The following is a 26,552-nucleotide window of genomic DNA, read 5'->3' as shown; positions in this document are numbered from 1 at the left end:
GGACAAATATGCCCAATCATAAAAAGGGTAGTAAAGAAAAAGTAGAGAATTATCGGGGAATAATTCTTCTAAATACGGTATATAAACTGTACGCAATGGTGTTAAATGAACGGTTGGTGACAGAGATGAACGAAAAGAGTATATTACCGGAAAGTCAAGCGGGATTTAGAAGAGGTAGAGGGGCTATGGACAATGTATATATCCTGCATCATCTAATAGAAAAAGAGTTGCTAAAGGAAGGCGGTCGGGTATATGCACTGTTTGTAGACCTAAAAGTCGCGTTTGATACGGTGGACAGAGAGTGTTTGTGGGAATGCATGGAAAGAAGAGGACTGAGTGAAAAGTTAATTGTAGCAGCAAGAGAGATTTATAGAGAGACAGTGACTAGTGTGAGAGTGCGAGGAATAGAAAGCGAAATGTTTTTGATGACGAAAGGATTGAGACAGGGATGCCCATTAAGTCCCAGTCTGTTTGCTTGTTACATAAGCGATATCGAGGAAATGTTTAGAGGAGTACAAGCGGGAGGAATTGTGGTGGGGAGAGAAAAGGTATGGTGTTTGGCATTTGCAGATGATTTGGTAATATTGGCGAAGGATGAATGTGGAATGAATGAGATGAAAAAAATCTGCAAAGATACTTTAAAAGAAAGAAACTGGAGGTAAATATAGAAAAAACAAAAATGATGGTGTTTAGAAAAAAAGGGAGAAAAGGGGAGGAAAAAGTGTGGCGTCGGGAAGATCGAATCATAGACACAGTAAAGGAATTTAAATATTTAGGATTTAAGTTTACAACAACTAATACGGTAAAAGCACACATACGAGAAAGAAGGGTCAAAGCAATGCAGATAATGGAAATGGTGTGGAGTATAGGTGAGAGAATATTTGGACATGACGTAAGAAGAAGGATGAAAATGTTTGATAGTTTAGTTAGGAGTGGAGATATGGGGATGGAAGGAATATGCAGAGATTGAAGCAGTACAAGAAAAATATTTGAGGTGGATGTTAGGGCTACGGAAAGAGACGCCAGGCTATATAGTAAGAGAAGAATGTAAACGAGAGTTACATTACGAGTATACACTGGGGAAAGAGCTGTAAAGTATGATGAAAGGTTGAAAGAAAGAGAGGAATGTAGGATATTGTATGAATGCTGGAAGGAAAAAAAAAAGGAAGCAGGGAAAGAACATCACAAGGGTAGACAAGAATATTATGAAAGACTGGGATACGCATGGATGGAAATATAGAGAAAGAGAGAAATGGGGGTGAGTATGAGAGAAGAGTTGTGTATGCGTGACAGAGACATAGATAAACAAGAGAGAAGAGCGTGTGTAAGTAATTCTAGGTACAATGCAGACTATAGAAAGATAATAACAGAAACAATACCAAAGTACTTAGACAGAGAAAGCCCGAAAAAAAAAATAATTGCGAGATTTAGGTGTGGAAATGAAGAAAGAAATAATAAGTTTTGAGTAAGCGAAGGTAAGAGAATGTGTAGGATGTGTGGAGAAGGCTCCATTACTATTTAGATCAGGGCAGATATGTTGCTGTTAGTGAATTATGTAAAAAAGGACACATCAATGAAATAAATTCTTCTATTAAAAAAAAGGCTTTTATTTCGAGCACTATAATCATTGGCATTACCTTACAAACGTTACATGTTTGCATATTTTTGGAGTCTTTACCCTGTTAATAATTATATGTGAAAAAAATTTAGAAAACGATTAAATATCACTCAGTGATTTAGTATTTTTGGGAAAACACATACGATCAAAACGCTCTTTTTTCGAAAAGTAGACGAATATTTTTAGGCTTCAGCATGATCAAATATTCCCACTGGATGTCCTTCCATGATTTTAAACCAACAGTTTGTACTTTGAAGCTTCTCAAAATCGTTGCAAGCATTACTTTTACTGACATCATTGCATACCTTAAACCTAAGACAAAGTGATTGAAAAAGACATACAATTGCCTACAGTTACAGACCGATGCAATTTCTACTACCAAAACTGAAAGGAATGTACGAACAATGTTCTCTTTTCGTAATTTTGTCATAGAGAAACCGATCTGGATCGAATTTTTCCGGCTCGGGCCACACGTCTGAATCTCTGTGCAGTACTATTATAGGAACGAAGAAGTTAGATCCGGCAGGGAAAACATAAGATCCTGGAATAAGTACGAAAATGAGTTTTTTTGAAATCTACATCCTTAAATACATTACCACACTTAATGTCTTCGTCGGTATATCGCAAGATGAAGGGAATTATAGGAACTAATCTCATCGTTTCTTTTACCACGCGTTTTAGATAATCTAAACGACTGATATCTTCCAAAGTCGGATCTTTTTCGATGGTTGGTAGAACCGAGACGAGTTCCCCGAATACTTTTTCCTAAAAGAACAACTTGATCCTGGTATTAGTATTTTGGCGTAAAGACCTGAATGTCTGGATAGATTCCTAAAATGGTTAAAACTATATTGACTGTTAGTGCCGTCGTTTCACTCGACGCTATAAGCATCAAACTCATTTCTTCCAAAATTTCTTTCCGGGTGATCTGCTTGGTTTGGTTTAATTTAATCAAATGAGGCAGAAAATGCTCACTTCGAATAATATCACCTGAAAATTTTAGTGATTCATACGACTTGTGTTCTTCTGTTATAATCTGCAAAATCGAAAACAACAATTTCGTTTTTTGGACTAAATACATAGTACGTACATTTTCGGCAATTGCGTGACCAATTTGACAAGCCGCCTTATATTCCTCATGTAATTTGGACAACTTCCAAATAAAATCGATCAGAAGCCAGAAGTTATGGAATCTCTGTATAAATATTTCTTCGATTCTGAAATCAAAAATTATAGAAAGTGTTAAACAAAAACAGACTTATGTACTTCGTAGCGGCTGTAATGGCACGTCTTCGCTCTTTTATCGCATCCGGTTTTACGTTCGTTAAAGTGGCTTTAAAATAGCAACAATAATAACAACTAATAAGCTCGAGAATATTGCATACCTAAAGCAGAATCCAGTGTTTTTTCCCATATGACTGAAACGAGATCTGATTGTTCGTTTCCTTCTGCATCATTCAAAAACTTCACCATTTCCCTTGAATACTTGACAAATACATCATGGAATGAATTTAAAATCGTCGATTTGAAAGAGGGATTGATCATTTTGCGATGTTTTTTCCAAATACTGACTGCGAACTTCAGAATTTTTCACTGTATGGTAAAAATATTCTAGTACCTTTTAGTGTGAGAAGGCTGTCTTTTATTACACCACCAAGATTGTCGTAGAAAGGCGACTTTGTTAGACAATTCGTTAAAATTTTTTCTACATCTGTCGGTCTCGTGGTCACTATGTACAACTCTGCGCCTACCCAAAATTTAGTAACTGGTTTCCAGGAATCCAGATTTCGATAAATCAAGTCGAAAAAATCTGTGGATAAATTTCGATTTTCCTCCTCCCAAAAAAAAAAAACACGAAATTTTATTACTCACTATCTTTTGTTGCGCTTAACAGAAACGCACTTCCGACTAGAGGCACCGCAAATGGTCCAGGAATTTTCCAAGAGTGATACAACAACCATCGTTTCTTCCACAGAACCACAATGATGATAAAAAGCACAGAAAAGATGATCGTCTTGAGTAACATTACAATAAATTAAGCACACTTATTAGAACGTTTTTAAATTGGACAACGAGGTACCGCTGAGGTTTTTATATATGTATCCGCACAATCGTTTTATTTGTAAAAAAAATGCTAACTTTAGTGTTAAACTGTATCCAATATATGCGTTAATGAGTTGATGATTAGTTCTCATTTTTCTAAAAAACTGCTTCAATTTATTTTTATGGGTGCAAATTTGTACCAAAATTAAATCTTCAAGGATTTGCGCACAATGTTTGTGTTATGTATTTTTTGTATAAAAAAAATTATCGTCAGGGACATTACTTTTTTTTTATTGTTGTTAACCTGTTTCCAAATTAAGTCTCCAACCTAGCTATCGTTATTATTTAGTTTTTGTAGGTTATACAGGGTACCGCATCCAAGTCTGGACATAGGGAATTAACATGGCAAATTGGTTTTTATTTTATAATAATTCTCAGAAATCAGCGAACAAATCAAAAATTAGAAATTATTCTCAGAAATCAAAGAACAACTCCAACTGAATTATTTTATCCAGTGTGATGATTATTGTAGGACAAATTAAACGGAATAAATGCATAAATTGATCCATTCATTCGTCATAGTGCGCGACCCCGTCAAACGAGCCACCTCGAACTACACTCAGGCCGTATCCAAAAAGACCGAGATGAAGACTTCGAGCAGCTGGTCTTCCTCAAAACCCCATCGGTAGCATTGTGACATGTCCTGGGAGCCCGTCAAGCTAGGAATGTACTCGCGCTGCCTCACTCAGCATTCACTGAACGACTCAATCTGAATTATTTTATCCAATATAACAAATTAAACGGAATAAATGCACAAACTGTACAAAATATTTTATTAGGTTATGCTATATTCTACCGCGAGTAGATAAAAAGCGAGGGCCTGCTTGTTCTTCAACGGTTAATTTAATTAGTAGGTAATTTGGGTAAATTTAATTCATCTTTAATTCATCCTATTCCCAAAATCGACGAGGTAAACTCTCCAGAAGACCTAAGACCAATAAGTATTCTTCCAACATTATCTAAAGTCTTAGAAAAATGTATCTATAATCAAATCTTTAATTTTATAGTAAAAGAAGAGATATTATCTGAAGATCAATCTGGTTTTCGCAAGGGATATAGCACAACGACAGCTCTAGCTTCTGTTATCGATGATTGCCTGATTGAACTTGACAAAAACCACGCAAGTATTGTAACTCTTTTGGATTATTCAAAAGCTTTTGATACTTTGGACCACCAACTCCTCTGCACAAAACTGGAATATTATGGGTTCGATCAAATTTCTGTTTCTTTTTTTAAATCATATTTACAAAATCGACATCAACAAGTTGTAACCGAGTCTGGTAAATCTAAAATTGGCTTAATAACATCAGGCGTACCGCAAGGCTCGGTCTTAGGCCCAATTCTTTTTACTATATATACTTCCCAATTGTTGCAGATACCTTCAGTATCTAAAAAAAGAGCCTTTGCAGATGACACCCAAATGCAGCATTATTTCCTACCTAACGAAGTTGATATAGCATCTAACCATATAAATAATGACTTACAAAATATAGCAAATGTTTCATCTGATATTAACCTCCAACTGAATATAAATAAATGCAAAGTTATTTGCTTCGCTCCCCGAAAATTTAAAAATGTTCTTTTTGACAATATTAATGTTAAATTTGATAACATAAAACTACCAGTTTTACATACTGTAAGAAATTTGGGATTGGTGATTGATGACGATTTTCGTTTTAAGACCCATATTTCTAACATTATTAAAAAATCTTATGTAGCATTGAAACTTCTTTATTCAAATTACCTTTTACTCAATTTTAAATTGAGGAAGAAATTATGTGAGTCTCTTGTCTTGTCATATATAAATTATTGCCTAGTAATATATTACCCATGTCTTGACAGTATTGATAAATACCGTCTTCAAAAAATCCAAAATAATTGTTGTCGTTTCATTTTTGGTTCGAGGAAATTTGATCATGTGTCTCAGAAAATTTGTGAGCTCGGTTGGATGAAAATTGACAAATTGTTTCAGTATCACCTATCTATCTTTGCTTTCAAGTTATTTTCCTCTAACTCTCCGCCGTACTTGCGTTGTAAATTTCATACAAGAAAAAGTATGTTAAACTCAAGTCTACCATTAAGGAATCTTAAAGAACTGTCAATGCCAAAGCATTATACATCTATCTTTCAGAGATCTTTCACGTACAATATTATCAAAGTTTACAATAAATTTTTATTAGAGTTTAATTCAAGTTCTTCCATCAATTGTTTTAGGGAAAAAATTAAAAATGCTTGATTAATACTTAGGTTTAAGTTTATTATTGTGGTTCTCTTGCTTGTTGCTAACTTTTTGTTATTATTATTATTATTATTATTTGTATAAATTGAGTTTCTAATTATGGATTATTTAATTTAATTTAATTTAATTTAATTTAGATTTAATTAGTTTAAATTGTTTAATTTGATCATTACCTAGCTGACTCCTGTCTAGATATTTAATCCGTTTTTCTGTACAAACTGTTTGGTTAGTTTTATTTTCTTGTAATCTAAGGTTAAGTGGAATAGCCTATGGCTAGACTTCGCCTATTATTATTTAATAAAGTCCTATTAATATTATTATTATTATTATTATTATTAAATTTTACACTTTTTTTTCGAATCACTAAAGATTGGAAGTCAATTGATTTTACATTCATTAAGCAGGGATGGAATTCTTGCCACCTGGAAGCATGTTCGGTACAAGAAATTTTTGAGAGAGAAATGTAGAACATTGACTCATCAACATTTAAAAAAATTTTTCTCTATTACGAATGTGTTTCGGGATTCAGAAACTTTTGTATTACTGTTTGTTTTATTTGTTCATTGTGTTAACAACAACAAAAATAAAAATAACATTTCACAAAACAAAGTTACATTTATTTTCAAAGGTGATAAAAATTAAAGAAAATCAGATGGGCACTACGTTTTCTAGGGATCTTAAACAGATGGGATAGAAGAGTTTCGAAAAGCATCATGACAAAAAACGAAAAGCCTGAGGACTACTTCTCACGTATGGAGTTTTACGAAGGAACGCTTGAGAGAATCTAGGCTGATGGAGAATTTTTGATTGAGAGTTTTACTGACGAATGTTCATTTGGTTTTAAAGGAAGAAGTTAGAACAATCAAATTTGAGCAATACACAGCCAGTGTATGACTTGGGCTTCTAGGACATCATGTCATTGCACCTTTTTTCATCGAATCTGGATTGAATGCTCAGAAGAAGGACAATATGCTAGCTCAGCAAATACTTCCTGGGACTCGAAGGGTGCGGCATCTGCAGCAAATCTTTCACATGCAGGACCAAATCTCCAGCCATACAGCTCGCATAAATGTTGTTTATTTGAACCAGTATTTTCCCGCAATTTTGGAATGGAAAGTTTGCCATTTTAAACAAATGTTAAGTTTTTTGTTGTAAAAAGAATACTACGACATTAAGAAAATCAAGGCAAAATACAAACCCCGCCCACCCACCCTATCTCAATCGGGATTATGATGTTTTTCATTCGTTGTAAACCGGGGGCGGAGCTTAACTGCAAAATCACTATTTTTCTTCAAGAAATTATCATGTCCAACAAGTTCTTAATTAACTGTGTTATTCAAGGAAACTATATGTATTAAATAAAAAGAAAGCCAAAGATTAAGCTCTGCCTATACCCGCCCCGATCTAAATTTTGACGAATATTTTATTCGTTTTCAGACAGAGGGAGAAGCATAATTGCATCAAAATCCATATTTCCATTAAAAAATTGTCCATTTTGAACAAGTTTTTGCATTTTGCCTTGTTTTTCTTAATATTCGTAGTCATCTTTTCGCAACGAAAAACTTCAAATTGTCAAATTTTTGTAGACAAATATGGATTTTGCAGTTACGCTCCGCCCCTCTGTCTGACAATGAATGAAAAGAATCATCAGAATTAAGATGAGGGTGGGTGGGCGGGGCTTATATTTTGCCATGCTTTTTAATATACGTATAGTCTTCTTTTCCCAAAAGGAAACTCAAATCATGTTTAAAATGATATAATAGTGAATTTTTGTAGAGAAGTACGGATTTTGCAAATAAGTTCCGCCCTTAGGTTCATCTTCTAGAAGAATTCTCGAAAATCTTGGTCTGGGATCATGAACATGTTTTTTTTTTTAATCAGCAGCACATCGAAGTGTATTTCCCAGAATTGTTTGATGATTTTTAAGAAAAAGAAAAATCTGAATTCTGCAGTGACTTTTGAATTGAACTTTTTGACCGTGTATCCAGCACTCTTTGAAAATTAGCTAGACATTTTCTTGAAGATTTCGACTTGTAAAATCCATTCATTTCATTTTTTCGAAAGCTCCCACAGTTTTCCCAGATTCGATAAAATGAAACGGGACAGTTTTCGAGATATTTCAAAAATTCCATTTTTAAACTGAAATTTTGAAAATTTTGGACTGGGGGCGGAGCTTAATCAAAACCTTATTTTCTCTACTAAAAATTACCATGTGAAATATGTTTTAAATATCGTGTTGTCGAAAGAAAACCATATACCTATGTCAAGAAAAAAAGTTAAAAAATAAGCCCCACCCGCCCAACCCAAACTCAAATGTGATAAATTTTTCATTACGAACAATACTTTCAATCACGAAGGAATCACAAAACAACGATCTCCTACCCCTAAATTCGAAAGTGGACCTGTCCCTACGCTTTGACGTCTACTGCGACGTTTTATTACCATATTTTTCTCCAAAGTACTCAAAGGAAACAAATCTTAAAGAAGGCTGAACGAAATTTATTAAAAATTTGATGATTGTCTGATCCAAAAAACTGTCGAATTTTGAAATATTTATAATTACATATATTATATTTTTAAGTCTCAAATTTTCGATGATCGTTAAATTGAATTTTTGACATTTTCTGGTACATTTAGACTTGCAGAAGTCATTTTTGGTTTCATTTCTCCGAAAGTTGCAATATTTTTTCCAGAATTGATAAAATGTAAAACATATTTCCACAGATTTAAAAAAATGGCCTGTGCATTCGCCGGATCTAAACCTCTGGGAATTTTTTCTTTGGAGATTTCTTCACGACCATCTGTATTCGAAAAATACCAGCTATACAAACAGAGACGCGCTGAAACAAGCAATCCAGCAAACGCGTAGGAGTTTTAAAGATCGGCTTACCTACTGTACAGCTGCTGAGAGCAGTCTTTTTGAGCAATTCTTGAAAATAGTGCAATACTTCTCCAGATTCGTACAATATTTCATTACTTCATTCATCAACAATTGTTAAGTTTTGTTATTTGTAGTTATCTAAGTGGTTCATTAAAAGGTTCTCTTCAAAAACGTCAGCCGTTTTGATGGTAAATCTTATCATCACACAATAAGAAAAGCGGGCCCTCGCTTTTTCATCTAATCGCAGTAGAACATGGCATTTTAATGAGGTTTTAGTAATAAAGCACCAACGACATAACCTAATAAAATATTTTGTGCAGTTTGTGCATTTATTCCGTTTAAATTGACCTACAATATTCCTCATATTGGATACAATAATTCAGTTTGAGTCGTAAAGTGATTACTGAGTGAGGCAGCGCGAGTTTGACGGGCTCCCAGGACATGTCACAATGCTCCGATGCGGTTTTGAGGAAGACCAGCTGCTCGAAGTCTTCATCTCGGTCTTTTTGGATACGGCCTGAGTGTAGTTCGAAATGGCTCGTTTGAGGGGGTCGCGCACTATGACGAATGAATGGATCAATTTGTGCATTTATTTCGTTTAATTTGTCCTACAATAATCATCACACTGGATAAAATAATTCAGTTTGAGTTGTTCGTTGATTTCTGAGAATAATTTCTAATTTGACTTTGACATTTGAATTTTGCATGGTTAATCCAAAGACGCGATCGCCGAACTTCGACAGTGCGATGGAACCTTTCGCGACAAATCGGAATACTGGCCGATAGCCCTCTTCGACCTCCACATATGTATCACACAATAGTAGCTTGAAAGTGATCTAAGGAGAAATTATAAAATAAAAACCAATTTCCCATGTTAATTTCCTATGTCCAACCTTGGATGCGGCACCCTGTATATTTATCTACGCAACCTGTTTACACGTAAAAAATACGTCAATGCAAATGTGCTCCAGAATTAAATCTTCAAGGACTTTCTCATTTTGTATTTTTTACTTGTTTTCGTGTGTGGTCCTTCAACTTGACTAGTTTTAGAGGACATAAACAAATTCTGGTCTTCAAGTTCTGGAAACAAAGAAAAATCTGTTTTTCTACTCCCCTTCATGAAACCACACCTTCACGCACGGATCGCAGTGTGTGAATTTGAATTTTTAATATCAGTCAATAGTAAGTTCAAAATTGTATGTTATTTTGCATGAGTTATTTTTCAAATTTGTCAAAAATAAAGCAAAATCATTGAATTCCTAAATGTAATAAAAATAATTAAAATGTCAATATGAAAGTTCTTTCATTCATAGATTGTGAATATGAATATTAATTAATGAGTTTTTTGTCGGTGTGCTTAAGTTCACGAATATTTACTTTTAAACGATTACATAATTCCTAAAAAAAATAAAACTGTTAAGTTCACGTTTTTATAACGATTAAATATTCAACAACGCATAATTCTTGGTTTTAATTATAGATTTTAACTTTTTTGAACGCTTCACAAGATCTTTGAACTCACAAATTTAACATAGTTAGATATCTTTATCGTATTATAATCAAATTAGTTAAGAAATGCCCTATTAAAAGAATTTCTAAGATTATCACATTAAATACATATATCAAAACGTTATTTCTTTATAGTCAAATGTTTGATTTGAAACACAGGGTATTTTTGAAATACATTAAGTGACAAAAGTAAAATAACACCAAGAAGGAATCCTGATTTTCGTCACATCAAAAATGTACATAGTAAATGGGTTTTAAATTGCATAAAATAATATTATAATTAATAGTCTCATTATTTATGGTGATATTTATATTATTTTTTAAGTGGTTTCAGCACAGCATTTGACTTGTTAATATTCACTGTCAAGTTGTGACGACAAGAATATTCATATACAGCTACTAAATCTGAAATTAACAATGCAATCGTATTGGTTTCCTCCGATTTAAATTTAAAAACTAAAGAGATGTCATCAGCATAAGAAAAAATACCACAATTCCTGATAACATTGGCTATATCCGCAATAAAGATAGTGAACAGAAGCGGCCCCAGGACACTTTCTTGAGGCACACCTGAGCTTATTGCCACAACGTCCGAAAACTTACTACCTATCACCACTTTTTGTCCACGATCACATAGATATGACTTAATTAAACTTACAGACGAATTACACAAACCATAATATGAAAGCTTCGCAAGTAGTAGTTCGTGAGTTATTTTATCGAAAGCTTTGGAGTAGTCCAGTGTCACAAGAATTGACGACAACTTCTGGTCTAGATTACGGATTAAAGTTTCAGTTCAATGTAGCAGAGCAGTGGTGGTATTGTGATTCTGTCTGAAACCGAACTGATGATTTGGTATAATTTCATTTTCTTCACTATATTTGCGTAACTGTTGCATAAGAACGCGTTCGAAAATCTTAGAAAGAGTAGGCAACAAACTAATTGGACGTAAGTCGCTGAGAGATTCAGGTGATGATACTTTTGGCAGGGGTCTAATTAAAGCCGTTTTCCAAGCAGTAGGAAAGTAATCAGCTTCGATGCAGCAATTAATTAAATGAGTAATGCGAGGAAGTATCACAGAGCTGCACAACTGTATCATTTCTAACGAAATTTGTTCCAACCCTAAGGCATTAGATTTTAGAGAACGAATAATTAAAGCAACTTCTTCAATTGTTGATAACTGGAAAATGAAAACTAAATTGTCTTTGAATTTTTGAGAAGAATAAAAATCAGTCATGTTAGGATTAGGAGACACATTCTGAAAAACAGATGCAAAAAAATTGTTAATTGTATCAGGATTATTTAAGTGAGATGGAATTTCAAGACACTTGGTCCTAGTAATGTGTAAGGCATTTAAAGATTTCCAAAATTGTCGACTGTTGTTTTGGCCACACATGTTAACCAAGTAAGCCTTTTTCTCTCTTCTGAGAGATGCGAGCGCAAAGTTTCTTAAATTTTTATATTTGTTCCAATTCCCAGGGGTTTTATGTTTTTTATAGTTACTATAAGCTAGGTCTCTTTCACGTAAAATTAGCTCTAACACATCAGTCAACCATGGAGTTTTAGGTTTGGTGATTCTTATGGTACGCAAAGGAGCATGGATGTCAAATAATAGTAAAATGTTTGTTGTCAAAAATTCCAACTTTTCATCTATAGTAGGAAAGTAGAAGACATTATCCCAAGGTATACTTGACAAGTCTAACTGAAAGCGATCATTATTTATTTGCTTTAAATTTCGTAATGTAATATATTTTGGTTTTTGTATCGGCGAACAAATTTTTAATTCAGCAAATACCAGTCTGTGGTCTGATATGGCGTCTGTATTTTTCGTACCTTTGTTCAAGACTAAATCCGGTTTGTTCAAAAAAATATGGTCAACCAAAGTCGCTGATGTAGCAGTGACTCTAGTAGCTTCATCGATAATTTGAAACATGTCAAAATTAGACATAGAGTCAGTTAGCACATTAGTAATATTTAATAGGTCAATGTTAAAATCACCTACGATTGCAACTATATCGTACTCTGGTATTGCTCGGGACAAAATATCTTCTACTAAGTTAATAGTATTCATTAAATTACCTTCCGGTCTGTAAATTACTCCTATAAGAATGCTTGTATGATTAACCTTAGATTTAAGCCACATATGTTCCATACAATCATTATGATCAACGTCAAATTTAACAGTATCACAATTTATATTATTACTTACATAAAAACCTACTCCACCTCCTCTTCGCTCATCGGGTCTGTCCATACGAAATAAGTTGTAACCATTTAGATCCTATGTCAGCAGAAGCAATCTTATTTGAAAGGCATGTTTCGCTAATCCCAATGAAATCAAAGTTATCTGCGATAACCAAGTCACAAAAATCGACAAAACTAGCTGTAAGTGACCGAACATTTAAATATGCTATTTTAAAATTTTTTTGAACTTTATGAACCATAGTCAATCTTATTTTGTAAAGATTTAACTTTATTTCGGTACACAAAACATTTAGCTTCATCTCCGCAAATATGATTTACGTCTATATTGGAAGATTTGTTACGTTCGTGGTACTCAAGACAATTGATACATTTTTGCTGAAGTGACTGACACTCCTTAGAGTTATGATCTTCAGTACACTTGGCGCAAACTAATTTGTTCTCAGTACAGTTACTTGCCAGATGACCAAATCTGGAACATTTGTAGCAGCGTGTAATCTGCAAATGGTCGGTACAAGAGCATGAGCTCCACCCCACGTATATTTTACCACCTAAATTTCTAAATATTTTTTGGCGCAAATTATTAGTAACTCTACTACAAAGTTATAAGTATATTTCGACTTGAATCTTTTTATAAGTTTTAAATGATCAACATATGTATCTAACCCATTCATGACTAATATATTATTTTGCCACCTCCTTTGACAAATAGACGTGAGTTCCATTTTTTGGATTTTTCGATGACGTATTCTTGGCTTGGTGACGTTTTCAATTCATTCATTAGTATGTCACGCGAACAATCGCTATCACATTTGACAAGAAGACCAGTATTTAACACTTTCGTCGAATTAATTTTCACATTCAACTCCTGTGGTTTTACCTTATGACAAATTGTTTCCAATACTTTATCAGGCTTTATTTTCGTTGAACTTAATAAAAATATCTGCGGAGTTTTTGCAACTTGCTGTTTATTCAATGAGTTGAGTTCGATGCTCTGAATTTTTTCAGTTGAAGATGGTTCACCCTTTCAAGTTGATCAACTAATTTCTGGAGAAATAACACTTGTTCTTGGAGAGCCCGTTTTTCGTATTCTAATGTGGCTGCAGATTTATGGACATCGTCGAGTGCTGATTCACAAGATTTACAGTACCACTCATCTTCTCTGATACACACCAATTTGGCCAAATTTTCGAAACACTTAATATGGAGCACAACACTGCACTTTTTACATTTAATTCGAGCCGTATTTATCCCTATATAACTTTTACACAGCTTACAATTATTATATTTTTGAGGATCGGTATTACTACCGTCCTCGTCGTCCGCCATGTTATGTTAAAAATATAACATAGTCTACACATGTATTTTACAACTTGTTCAACATATCAGCCTTATCTTAACAAGTATTAGTCCCGCCCACCCGCCCTCTATTATCTTGGAAGGTATGTCATTTGCCAAAATCAGCTTTATCTTAGCAAGTCCTAGCGCCACCCGCCCACCCTTAGTAAGTATTAGCACCACCCCCCATTTATTTTCTTAGACGATCTGACATTTGACATAATCAATCTTATGAATAATAAAAAAGTACAATCCGATAAATTCGTTGATAAAGCTGGTCACGGAGTAAACACTATTAAATATGCTTATATTTCTAAGGATAAAGTAGGCAATGAAAATGGTAACTGGCATCAACCTCGTTATCTCCGTAAGAGAAATAAGTCTTCAATCGTCACTGGTATCAAGCAGTCATCCCATCTTTTAACAGTTGAAAAGAAACATTTCTATTATATAGGGCGTATTGATCCTTCCATGAGTAGTGATAATGTTGTGAATTTTATAAAGAATGATCTGCAAATAGCTAATGTATCCTGTGATTTATTGTCAGATAAGGGAGAATTCAAATCATTTACGGTTGGAATTCCACAATCTGCTGCGGCGAATATATTAAATTCTGATTTGTGGCCATGTGGAGCTGTGATAAGGAGATTCTACTCTTCTCAACGTAAGGTTAATAATATTATATCCAAGACTAACAATGTTACATCTGGTAATTCAAATTTTTCAACGGACAAGGAAAAATCAGCAGTAGTATGAGACTCGAAAAACTTAAAGTCTACTTCCAAAATGTACGTGGATTCAGGACTAAAATTAAAGATTGTTTCTTATCATGTGCTAATGATAATTATGACGTCATTGTTTTTGTTGAAGCTTGGCTTCGTCCTGAAATTTGTGATGCGGAGATATTTGATGATAGATATGTGGTGTTCAGAAATGATCGTAATGCACTTAACAGTAAAAAATGTCATGGTGGTGGTGTCCTTATTGCTGTGAAAAAGTATATAACAGCCAAAATCCTTGATATTGCTACTTCCATTGAAGAATTGTGGGTCCTTCTTGAATGTGACCAGAAAACATTTATTTTCTGTGCAGTGTATCTTCCTCCGGATGCGTCGATTGATATGTATAATATTCATGTATCTAGTTTTAATTATCTTTGTAGGAATTATTTGTATGCAACGTTTTATCTCCTTGGTAATTATAACCTACCTTGTATCTCTTGGATTAAAGATGATGAAATCGTAGGTCTCACACCTATTAATGTTAGCACTGACAAGGAGACTATTATTTGTGACACCTTTTTTGCATGTGATTTGAGTCAATTTAATTATATTGTTAACAGTTCGGGTAATGTTTTGGATTTATGTTTTTCTAATTGTGAGCATTTAGATATTAGTGAATGTTTTGCTTTTGTAAAAGTGGATCCTTTTCATCCCCCCTATTCGTTTGCTATTGATTTAGTTGATTGTTACTGTACTGCTGAATTTTGTGACATTTCTTACGATTTTAAGAATTGCAATTATGAATTACTTAATAATTTTTTAATTTCTATTAGCTGGGATTTTATTAGTTTTATTACTGATATTAGTGATGTTGTGAATATCTTTTATAATTACATTTATTTAGCATGTGATATTTTTGTACCTACTAGGGTTAAGCGTTATGATAATTTTCCACATTGGTTTAATTCAGAATCGCGCAAGCTTGTCAAACGTAAAAAGGAGCTCCATCGTCGATATAAAATGAGTGGCAAATTTGAGGATTATGTTAATTTTTCCATTGTTAGGGACGAATGTAAGCATGCTATTAACTGTTCATATAATAGTTATATTGATCGTACTGAATCCTTGATTTATACTGATTCTAAACAATTTTGGAAATTTATTAGTGATCATAATAGAAGTAATGAGATTCCTAATACTATGTATTTCAATAATGATGTATTTCAAGGTTGCAGTGATATTGTTAAGGTCTTTGCTTGCTATATTTCTTCTGTGTATGAGAATCCTAAGTTGCTCCCTACTTATAATTCTGACTATTTTAAGAATAATCCTGAGATCGATTTGAATTTTGTTGATTTTAATGTTGATCAGGTAATGCGTGAACTATTACAATTAAATTTGAATAAGGGAGCTGGTCCTGATGGTATTCCTCCTTTATTTTTTAAGATGGGTGCTTTATCATTGGCTGAACCATTATGTCGCATTTTCTCTGTATCTATGAGTAGTGGAGTTTTTCCTGACATCTGGAAATTTGCTCATGTGGTGCCTATTTTTAAATCTGGTTCTAAGCATTTTGTTCATAATTATAGACCTGTAAGTATATTGTCGGTTCTTGCCAAATTATTTGAAACTATTGTTTCTCAACAATTACGTCATTCCTTTAAGAATATTATCATTGAGTCTCAACATGGCTTTTATGCTGGCAGATCTACGCAGACTAATCTTATTACATTTATTAGTGATATAACTGATGCTTTTGAAGATGGTTATGATGTACATTGTGTGTACACAGACTTTCATAAAGCCTTTGACAAAGTTCACCATCAATTGCTTTTAGATAAATTGTATTTGTATGGCATTCGTGAATCTCTTTTGTCCTAGTTTAATAGCTATCTCATGAATCGTAGTCAAGGTGTATGTTTAAAGGGTGTAAAATCTTACACGTATTCTGTTAAATCTGGGGTACCGCAGGGATCCATTCTTGGTCCTTTTCTTTTTAATATTTTCGTCAATGACATTACAATGAATTTTCTTTCTAAAAGTCTTCTTTATGCTGATGATTTAAAAATTTATCATTTTATTAAAACAACTGATGACATGAAGATTTTACAACATGATCTTAAACTAGTTGAAAAATGGTGCTTCATGAATGACTTAAATCTGAATGTTTCGAAATGTGTAGCCATTTGTTTTAGTAAGAAAAGTTCCCCCATTAATGCTTCTTATGTGTTAAATAATGAATTACTAAAAGATGAAAGTATAGTTAAAGATTTAGGTATTTATTTTGATTCTAAATTAACGTTTCATTGTCATTACGATTCACTTATAGCTAAAGCTAGAAAACTTATAGGTTGTATAAAAAGATGGTCTGTTGATTTTAAGGACATTAATGTTATAGTTGTTTTATATTTTTCGCTTGTAAGATCTGTCTTAGAGTATAATTGTATTATTTGGTCTCCTTTTTATATTACGTTAATTAATCGCATAGAAGCTATTCAGATTCATTTTTTAAAATATTTAAAATTTAGATTAAGTATGTTATATAATTTACAGTTTGCTAGTGTTGAAATAGTTGATGACTATCTTAATATACCGTGTCTGAGTAATAGAAGGAAGTATTTAAAGCTCTGTTTTTTATTTAAATTGTTGAATAATATGGTTAGCTGCCCTACATTGTTAAGTAGAATAGGTTTTAATGTACATGTGTTTCATACACGTAAACCTGAAATGTTTTATATTCCTTTTCATTGTCGCAACTATTCGCTCCATTATCCAATGAATAGTATTTTATCGTTGGCTAATAATGTAGGTTTTGAACTTAATTTTACAGGGTCCAAATTTATGAGTTTTAAACGTTACTGTAAGGCCCTTTGTATGGGTGTCTAATTATCATGTAATGCTTTCTTTTTTGGCGTGAATAAACATTATTATTATTATTATTATTATTATCTTACCAAGTACTAACCCCCCACCACCCTATATTTTCTTAGAGTCATTTGGCAAAATCAGTCTTATCTTGCAAAATCGTAGCCCCGCCCACCCACCCTTAGCAAGTATTAGCACCACCGTTTGCCCTTTGTTTTTTTAGAAGGTATGACATTGGCCAAATCAGTCTTTATTTAACAAGTACTAGCCCCGCCCACCCACCCACTATTTTCTTGGAAAGTATGTCATTTGCCAAAATCAGTCTTATCTTAGCAAGTCCTAGCCCGCCCACCCACCCTATATTTTCTTGGAAGGTATGTTATTTGCCAAAATCAGTCTTATCTTATCGGCGCCCATGCGCGTGTTCTCATTCTAATCATTTTATTTCTGCTCAGTATAAGATCCGTCTGTCATTCTGACTAGATAAATGGATCACTGAAATGGAGGCAGGGGTGGGTGGGCGGGGTTAATTATATGTTATTTTGTAGAGTGGGAATGGGAACTAATAGAACCTACGCTGCTAAAAAAAGAAAAAAAACTCTAATCCCATTTTTCTTATAATAAATGGGTGAAATCGAGAAAAAAATTGGGCGAGGCTGGGTTTAGCTTTTTTCAACGAAGTCTTATGAGCAAGCAGTTGGCCCTGCCCACTCCCCTCTATTTTCTTAGAGGGTGTATCATTTGCTAAAATCAGTCTTATCTTAGCAAGATAAGTTTGATTATTTTATTTACTGTAAAATGGGAATTGAATTCTATTTTAATAAACGATAGAATCAAAGAGCCCCGCCTATTCCGTTTTGATCTCTGATTTTATTGGCTAGTTCGAATACTATTGGTTGCTTATAAAAGACACTGCAGGAAAACTTAAACAGAAAAAACATGCAATCAAAGTCTTCTTTTTTCGAAAAGTAAACGACTAATTTTAGGTTTCAGCATGATCAAATAGTCCCATTCGATCTCCTTCCATGATTTCAAATCAAGAGTTTGTACCTTGAAAGTTCTCAGAATTGTTGCAAGCATTATTTTCACTGACATCATTCCATACCTTAAACCTAAGACGAAGATAAAAATTAGTACCACTGGTGACAAATACAGACCTATACAGTTTCTGCTACCAAAACTAAAAGGAATGTAGGAACAGCGATGTCTTTTCGTAATTTTATCGGGAAGAAACCGATCAGGATCAAATTTTTCGGGCTCTGACCATACTTCCGGATCCCTGTGTAGTAGGATTATAGGAACGAATAAATTAGACCCGGCGGGAAAAATATATGGGTCTGGAAAACAAAGGTGTGTTTTTTGGAATCCAAGTCCTAAAATACATTACCACATTTAATGTCTTCGTCGGTATATCGCAAAATGAAGGGAATGATAGGGACTAATCTCATCGTTTCTTTTATCACACGTTTTAGATAATCCAGACGACTGATGTCTTCCAAAGTCGGATTTTTTTTTATGGTTGGTAGAACTGAAACGAGTTCCTGGAATACTTTTTCCTGAAAAGATAACTTTATCGTGGTATAAGTATTTTGGCATAATTTACCTGAATGTCTGGATAGATTCCTAAAATCGTTAAAACTATATTGACTGTTAGTGCTGTCGTTTCACTCGACGCTACAAGCATCAAACTCATTTCTTCCAGAATTTCTTGGTCGGCGATGTGCTTTGTTTGGTTTAATTTAATCAAATGCGGTAGGAAACGCTGACTTCGACCTGAAAATTCAGATTTGCGTTCTTCTGATATTATCTGTAAAAGCGAAAATAAAAATTTAATTTTTCGAACAAAATATATAATACGTACATTGTTGATAACTGCGTGAGCAGTTGGACAAGCCGATTCAAACTCCTTATTTAAGCTAGATTTTTGCCAAAAGAAATCGATGAGCAGCCAAAATTTATGGAATCTTTGTATAAATGTGTCTTCGATTCTGAAATTAAAAATCAATAAAACTGATAAACAAAACCAACTAGGTACTTACTTGACGGTAACTGGAATGAGACGTCTTAGTTCTTTTATCAGATGGGGTTTTACGGTGGTTAAAGTTGCTGTTGAAATTCGATTGTTACATAAATCGAGAGTCAATAAAGAAATTTTTACCTAACGCGGAATCCAGTGTTTTTTCCCAGATGACTGAAACGAGATCCGTTTGTTCGCTTCCTTCAGCATCGCTCAAAAACTCCACCATTTCCCTCGAATACTTGACAAATACGTCATGGAATGAATTTAAAATCGTCGAATTAAACGAGGGATTGATCATTTTGCGATGTTCTTTCCAGAGATTGACTGCGAATTTTGCGATTTGTTACTGTGGGTTAAATATATTCTAATACCTTTTAGTATCAGAAGGCTGTCTTTTATTACACCACCAAGATTGTCGTAAAAAGGCGATTTGCTTAGACAATTTGTTAATATTTTTTCTACATCTGTTGGTCGCGTGGTCATTATGTACACCTCTGAGCCTGCCCAGAATTTTGTAACCGGTTTACAGGAGTCCAGATTTCGATAAATCAGGTCGAAAAAATCTGATAAATAAAATTCCTATTTTGTCAAAATGAAATTTTATTACTCACTATTTTTTGTTGCAGACAAGAGGAATGCACTTCCTAGAAGGGGCACCGAGAATGGTCCAGGAATTTTCCAAGCGTGATACAACAACCATCGTTTCTTCCAAAGAACCGAAATGATGATAAAAATCACACAAGTGATAAAAATCCAGAAAACCATATTAGAGGTAAGGTCAGTCACCAACGGTTTTAACATTAGACAAAGAAACCTCACGGCAGTTTTTATATATTTATCTGTGCAACCTGTTTATATGTAAAAAATACTAGTTTTATTCTTAATCCTTGCTTAATGTAATTAAACGTTAATAAGCAAAGAATCAGTTTTAATTGTTAAGTCTTCAAGGACTTTCGCACATTGTTTGCATTTTTTCCTTGTTTTTGTGTTTGGTCCCTCAACTTTACTAGTTGTTTTGGAGGAAACAAATTTGGGAACAAAGAAAAATCCGTTTTTCTACTCCCATTCATGAAATCACACGTTCACACACCGATTGCAGCGTGTGAACTTGCATATTTAATACCGGTCAATCGTAAGTGCGGCTTTGTAAGAAATTTTCCATCAGTTAATTTGTCAAAATTGAAGCAAACTGCCGTAAAAAAATCATTGAATTCCTAAAACTTATAAAAAATTCTTAAAATATCAATATGAAACTTCCTTCATTCATGACATTCGAATATGAATATTAATAAGTTTTTTGTCGGCATAAATATTTGCTTTTAAACGATTATTAATTCGAAAAAAACTAGGTTGACGTATTTATTACGATTAAATATTAAACAACGCATAATTCTTGGTTTAATTATTCCAGATTTTAAGTTTTTTGAGTGTTTCACCAGTAGCAGACCGAAAAATGAGATTTAACTTTGAAAAAAAAGATCGACATTTCAATTGATAGATTTTTTAAAATAAGTGATTGTCTATTGTTTATTTAATCATTCATTCTTCGAAGGAAATTCAATTTTTAGACGAGGAGAGAGCATGTTTCGCTTCAGCTCTCATCACTTCACTAACCAGTTATTTACCTAAATAATCACATTTATTTAAATTTAATTTTTGATACTCTTTTCCGCACCACCTATGAGGTAAAGTATTATAGGGCCGTTTTTTTTTACCTGGTATCTCCAGTAGACCTATCCCGCTAGTACTATTTATTCCTGGGAATGCAAATGAAACTTTTTAAATTTACAATTTTTTTTTAGAATTTGTCTGATGGATTGACTTCTTTTATAACGAGAATCTACTATCTCCGGAAGTAAGGCATATAAATAAAATTTTTCTAGGGGCTCTATCATATTATATGCCCGAAATTTATCGTCTCGTTGAATTATGCAATTTTTTTTGTTTAACTAAGAATTAATTCTTTAATTGTGTTTGATACAAACAAAATGCCCTAAATTAACAATACTGGTGGAATCGTAATCATCTAATAGATTTTTTTGAGAAAGTACAATCATTTTTATGTTTTAGCAGCATTGTGTTCTATTTTCTAATAATTTTTGCATATTTTTAGTCACAATTTTGGTAGTTATTTTTTACTTTCGCTTTTAGCAATAATAAATAATCCAAACATGAAAAAATAAAAAAAATAAAAAAAATAAAAATTGGAAAATCTAAAATTTAAAAATCGAGAAATTGAAAAATCGGATCATTGAAAAATCGAAACATCGAAAAATTTGAAAATCGAAAAAGTCTACACATGCTAAAAAAACAGGCAAAATGACGCCCCGCCCGCCCGCCCTATCTCCATTGTGTTGATTTTTTTTATTCGTCGTGAGGCAATGGGGCGGAGCTTAACTGCAAAATCCTTATTTCATTCACTACGAGAAATTAAAAACATGTTTTTGAGTATCGTATTATTCAAAGAATACTATATATATTAAGAAAAAATTAAAGCCAAAGATTAGGCCCCACCCATACCCGCCCCTATATCCATTCTCAATTGTGATGAATGTTGTATTCGTTGTCAGATCAAGAGGCGGGGCTTAATTGCAAGATCCATATTTCTCTACAGAAATTTACCATTTCAAACATGTTTAAAGTTTCTTGTTCTGAAAAGACGACTACGTATATTAAGAAAAAAGGCAAATTATAAGCCCCACCCACCCACCCTATCTCAATTGTAATGATTTTTTTTAATCGTCGAGATCCAACGCATCGGTAAATAATTCCAAATTCGTATTATTTCTCTGCAAGAAATTATCATGTAAGACATGTTTTTGAGTATAGTTTTATTCAAAGAATACTAAGTGTGTATATTAAGGAAAAATTAAAGCCAAAGATTAAGCCCCACCCATACCTGACTTCGTCTAAGTAATAATAAAATTTTTATTCGTTGGCACACCTGGGGGCGGAGCCTAATTGCAAAATCCCTATTTCCTTATAAAAATTTACCATTTTAAACGTGTTTTAAGAAAAAAAATTGAGACGGTGTGGGTGGGCGGGGTTTATATTTTGCCTTTTTTTCTTAATATGTTTTTTTTAAGAAATAAGTATTTTGCAGTTAAGCCCCGCCCTCTTGGTACACGGTGAATAAAAAAAAATCATCACAATTGGGACAGGGCGGGTGGGCGGGCTTACATTCTGCTTTTTTGCTTTAATATGAGTACACTTCTTTTTACAACATGAAACTTAAAACATGTTTAAAATGGAAATTTTGTATAAGGAAATATCGATTTTGCTATTATGCTCCGCCCCGTAACTACAAAATCCCTATTTCCTTGCGAAAATGTACTATTTTAACCATATTCTAGGTCTCCTGTTGTCAAAAAATGGTTATGAATATTAAGAAAAAAAGGCAAAATATAAGCCCCGCCCACCCGCTCTGTCTCAATTCTGATGACTTTTTTATAGGTACGTTGTAAGCCGAGGGGTGGAGCTTAATTGTAAAATACTTATTTTTCTACGAGAAATTACCATGTGAAATATGTTCTTAAGTAGAAAACTAAATGTATTAATTAAAAAAGAGAACCAAAAGAGAAGCTCCACCCATCCGTCTCGATCTCAATCGTGATGAATTTTCCATTCGTTGTCAGACCGAGGGGCGGAGCGTAATTGCAAAATCGGTATTTCCCTATACAAATTTACCATTTTACACATGTTTTAAGTTGTTTGTTCTGAAAAGACGACTACGCATATTAAGAAAAAAGGCAAATTATACGCCCCGCCCACCCACCCTATCGCAATTGTGATGATTTTTTTTTTATTCGTCATGAGCCAAAGGGGCAGAGCTTAACTGCAAAATCCTTATTTCTCTACGAGAAATTAAGAACATGTTTTTGAGTACCGTGTTGTTCAAATAACATTAAGAACAAATTAAAGCCAAAGATTAAGCCCCACCCACACCTGCCTTGATTTAAATAATAATAAAGTTTTTATTCGTTGACAGACCTAGAGGGGTGGAGCCTAATTGCAAAATCCAGATTTCCTTACAAAATTGTATCATTTTTAACGGAAAATTGAAAAATTGAAATAGAGAAGAACCGAAACTCGAGAAATCAAAAATCTAGAATTTTAAAAATTGAAAAATTAAAATATCGAAAAGTTGAAAAGTTGAGAAATCGAAATATAAAACAGCCGATAATTGAAAAATCGAAAGTTTAAAAAACGAAAAACTGAAAATCGGGAAATCCAGAAGGCGAAAAATCGCAAGCTTATAAAATCAAAAAATTGAAAAATCAAAATCCTGAGAAATTGAAAAATTGAAACATCGAAAACCTGAAAAATCGAAACTTTGGGAAGAAATGGGAAAATAAAAAAAAAAAGATTACTTAAAAAATCGGAAAACTGAAAATTTAGAAACGTCAAAATTTGAAAAATTCAAAAATTGAAAAATCGAAATATTTAGAAATCGTAAATTGAAACGGATAAAAATTGAGAAATTGTATCATTGCAACATCGGAAAATGGAAAAATCGAAAAATAAAAAAATGAAGAAACGAAAATTTGAACAATGGAAAAATTGAAAATGCCCAAAATTGAAGTACTAAAAAATTGAAACGTCTAAAGTAGAAAACTCGAGAAGTCTAAAAGCCGAATAATCTCATTAATGTATTTATAAACCACAAGTTCAGGATTATGCTATAGACAAAACTGTTGAACTTCCTTGTCCACTTTATTTACAAAAATACTTTGCACATTTAGAATCGTCCCCTAATATGTGGTTGGATGTCATTTTTTAAATTATTTTTTTTTTATGCCAAGGAACGTTTCCGTTTTTTCTGTATCTTATATCTGGAAATCTAACCTTGAAGCGTTATATTCTGCCTCGATACCTTTGGCTAGGAAAAAATACGATCAACTGCAAAAACTGAAGCTGTTCGTGTCATTTTAGACGGAATTACCATGGCATTACAGATGGCTATCGAAGTGATGACGAGTTCGACGAGCAGTTTTTCTTTTTTCTTATGTGAAATAAATAACTTTTTTTCAGGGAAACATTGAGGGGTAGACCTTAGTACCGACCATTCAAGATGGACTTGGTTCATTTTTTCATACAATATTGTAACACAGGATTAAACAATTGCATTTTTTTTACTGTTATATGTATTTGGACATAAACAGTTTATTTTATATACTTTAATTTTTTCTTCTTCTTCTTGCTGTATCTCTTCTTTCTTTTCTTTGCATCGTTTTCTATAATTATTTTTTGCTTGCCAGTACTCTTCTTTTATACCTTTCCCCTTTTTCCACCTTCGTAAACATTTCCTTGCTTCTATTTTTAAATCTCTGCATCTGCTATCCCACTATCTGTTTCTCTTTTCTAAATTTGTCGTTGCAATTTCTTTTCTTATGGCTGCTTTTTCAATTTCTCTTTTTAATTCTTCCATTTTCTTTTCAGTTCCTTTTTCTTTAAATTCCACTTCCAACATTTTTTTTTATAATGCTCAATTCTTTTTTCATTCCATACCCATATCTTCTTCTCTTTTCCTACTTCATTCCTTAAGCATCCGCTCCCTCTACTTATGCCCCTCGATTTTACTTCTAGTGGCATGTGATCGGAGTCCACTCTTTCTCCTATTTTGAATGTTTCTACCTCTTCTTCTGCTAATCCGTTTACTATTACGTAGTCTATTACCGATTCCCCTCTTTTAGCTATCCAGGTAAATTCCTCTTCCTCGTCTCCTTCCTTCACCCCATTCAAGACTTCCCAACCTCTTTCTTCAATTAATTCCCATAGCAATTTTCCGTCTTTATTTTCTACTTTATCTTTCGATTTTCGTGTGTTTTCCCCGTCTTTTTCCCTGCTTTTGTTCCCTATTCTGGCATTAAAGTCCCCTCCTAACAGTAGAAATTCTTCTTCGGACTCTTCGATTTTTTCTTGTATTTCTTGTTTCGTGTTTCTCATTCCTCTACTATATATTGTGCAGATTCTCCACCTTTTTTATTTACAGTCAGTTTTCTTTCAACTATGCCTTCCATTTCTATTGCCCCCTCTTCTGTTATGATTCCACCTTTTGCTCTACCCTTGCGGTTTTCTTTTTTTGTCCCTTGCTATTTCCATTGAAATTCCTTTGGCAACACGTCTTTCAGTTTGTTCCAGTCTCTCTCTAGTATCCATGTTTCTGTTAGTCCCACAAAATCAAAATTTTTAACGTAGTCCCAAAATAAATTATCTTTCTTTTTCAAACCCGCAATATTCCAAAAGAGTAATTTTAAACTACTTTTATCTTCCCCGTTCTTCTTTCCCATTCCCCTATTATGTACAAAATCTACATTCTTAAACCTAAAATCTTTATTTGTCCCATCATTACTACCCCTCCCCTTTGTGTTTCTTTCTTCGGTTAGTGCTGACTTCATTTGCGAAATTTTTCTTCCAATTTTCCTTTATTTTCATTCCATATATACATTTTGTCTCCTGCTTCCAGCTTCTTATATCCCACCCTTGTTGTGTATCCTTTTTTTCTTTCCTCTTTAGCTATCTCCCTAATTCCTTTTTGAATTTTTTGCTCTTGTACTGTCCAATCATTATCAATTCTCTTTCCTCTCAGTTTATTTTTATTCTTCATCACCTCTTGTTTTTCCTCCCAAAGCGTCTTAACCAGTATTTTCTTGCTTTCCTCTTTCCCTATAATTATTGTTTCCAATACTTTTACCTCTACCTCAATTTCTTTTTTCAAAAATTCCTCTACTTCTTTTGCATCTGTTTTTCCCTTATTTCCATACCCGTAATTATGAAATTGTTTCCTCTTTTTTGCCTCTCTTTTTTTTCCAACTTCTTCTCTAAATTATTGATTCTTTCTTCGAAGCTTCTCTCCTTTTCTTTCCATTCTTCTCTTTCTCTTTCCAGTATTCCATTTATTGTCTGTAATTCTTTTTTTACCCCTCTATTTTCTTCTCTCAGTTGTTTCATTTCTTCCATTAGTTGCTTCATCATTTCCATCAACGGATTCGACATAACCTTGCTGTTTTTCTTGTCTCACCAGTTGCACTCGCGTTTTTTTTTTTTTTGTACGA

The 26,552-nt window shown here is 33.4% G+C and overlaps 3 protein-coding genes across 3 annotated transcripts; all 3 read right to left on the bottom strand.

Annotated features, from left to right (window-relative positions):
• Positions 1 to 1,609: 1,609 nt before the first annotated feature.
• On the bottom strand, positions 1,610 to 3,667 carry LOC135131050 (cytochrome P450 4C1-like). Its single transcript, XM_064058574.1, has 9 exons — positions 3,491 to 3,667; positions 3,237 to 3,428; positions 3,004 to 3,189; positions 2,885 to 2,951; positions 2,709 to 2,835; positions 2,430 to 2,654; positions 2,215 to 2,383; positions 1,980 to 2,159; positions 1,610 to 1,930 (listed from the first exon to the last, which is right to left on the bottom strand). The coding sequence occupies exons 1-9, from the start codon at positions 3,642 to 3,644 to the stop codon at positions 1,764 to 1,766; spliced, it is 1,467 nt and encodes a 488-aa protein (XP_063914644.1). The 5' UTR covers positions 3,645 to 3,667; the 3' UTR covers positions 1,610 to 1,763.
• Positions 3,668 to 8,716: 5,049 nt separating this feature from the next.
• LOC135130782 (uncharacterized) lies at positions 8,717 to 12,624 on the bottom strand. Its single transcript, XM_064058203.1, has 7 exons — positions 12,572 to 12,624; positions 12,146 to 12,437; positions 11,191 to 12,052; positions 10,745 to 11,121; positions 9,528 to 9,677; positions 9,246 to 9,449; positions 8,717 to 8,800 (listed from the first exon to the last, which is right to left on the bottom strand). Exons 1-7 carry the CDS (start codon positions 12,622 to 12,624, stop codon positions 8,717 to 8,719), a joined length of 2,022 nt encoding a protein of 673 aa, XP_063914273.1.
• Positions 12,625 to 18,366: 5,742 nt separating this feature from the next.
• On the bottom strand, positions 18,367 to 19,980 carry LOC135130781 (cytochrome P450 4C1-like). The gene is made up of 9 exons (XM_064058202.1): positions 19,869 to 19,980; positions 19,636 to 19,821; positions 19,517 to 19,583; positions 19,339 to 19,465; positions 19,081 to 19,284; positions 18,865 to 19,033; positions 18,653 to 18,814; positions 18,452 to 18,589; positions 18,367 to 18,389 (listed from the first exon to the last, which is right to left on the bottom strand). The coding sequence occupies exons 1-9, from the start codon at positions 19,978 to 19,980 to the stop codon at positions 18,367 to 18,369; spliced, it is 1,188 nt and encodes a 395-aa protein (XP_063914272.1).
• Positions 19,981 to 26,552: the final 6,572 nt, after the last annotated feature.

This window comes from Zophobas morio, unplaced genomic scaffold (assembly GCF_036711695.1).
Source record: "Zophobas morio isolate AGI-343-1 ecotype UQ-CSIRO unplaced genomic scaffold, CSIRO_AGI_Zmor_V1 ptg000018l, whole genome shotgun sequence".
NCBI classification, from domain to species: Eukaryota; Metazoa; Arthropoda; class Insecta; order Coleoptera; family Tenebrionidae; genus Zophobas; species Zophobas morio.
The sequence above is the reverse complement of the archived record's forward strand: the minus strand, read 5'-3'. Positions and strand labels throughout refer to the sequence as shown.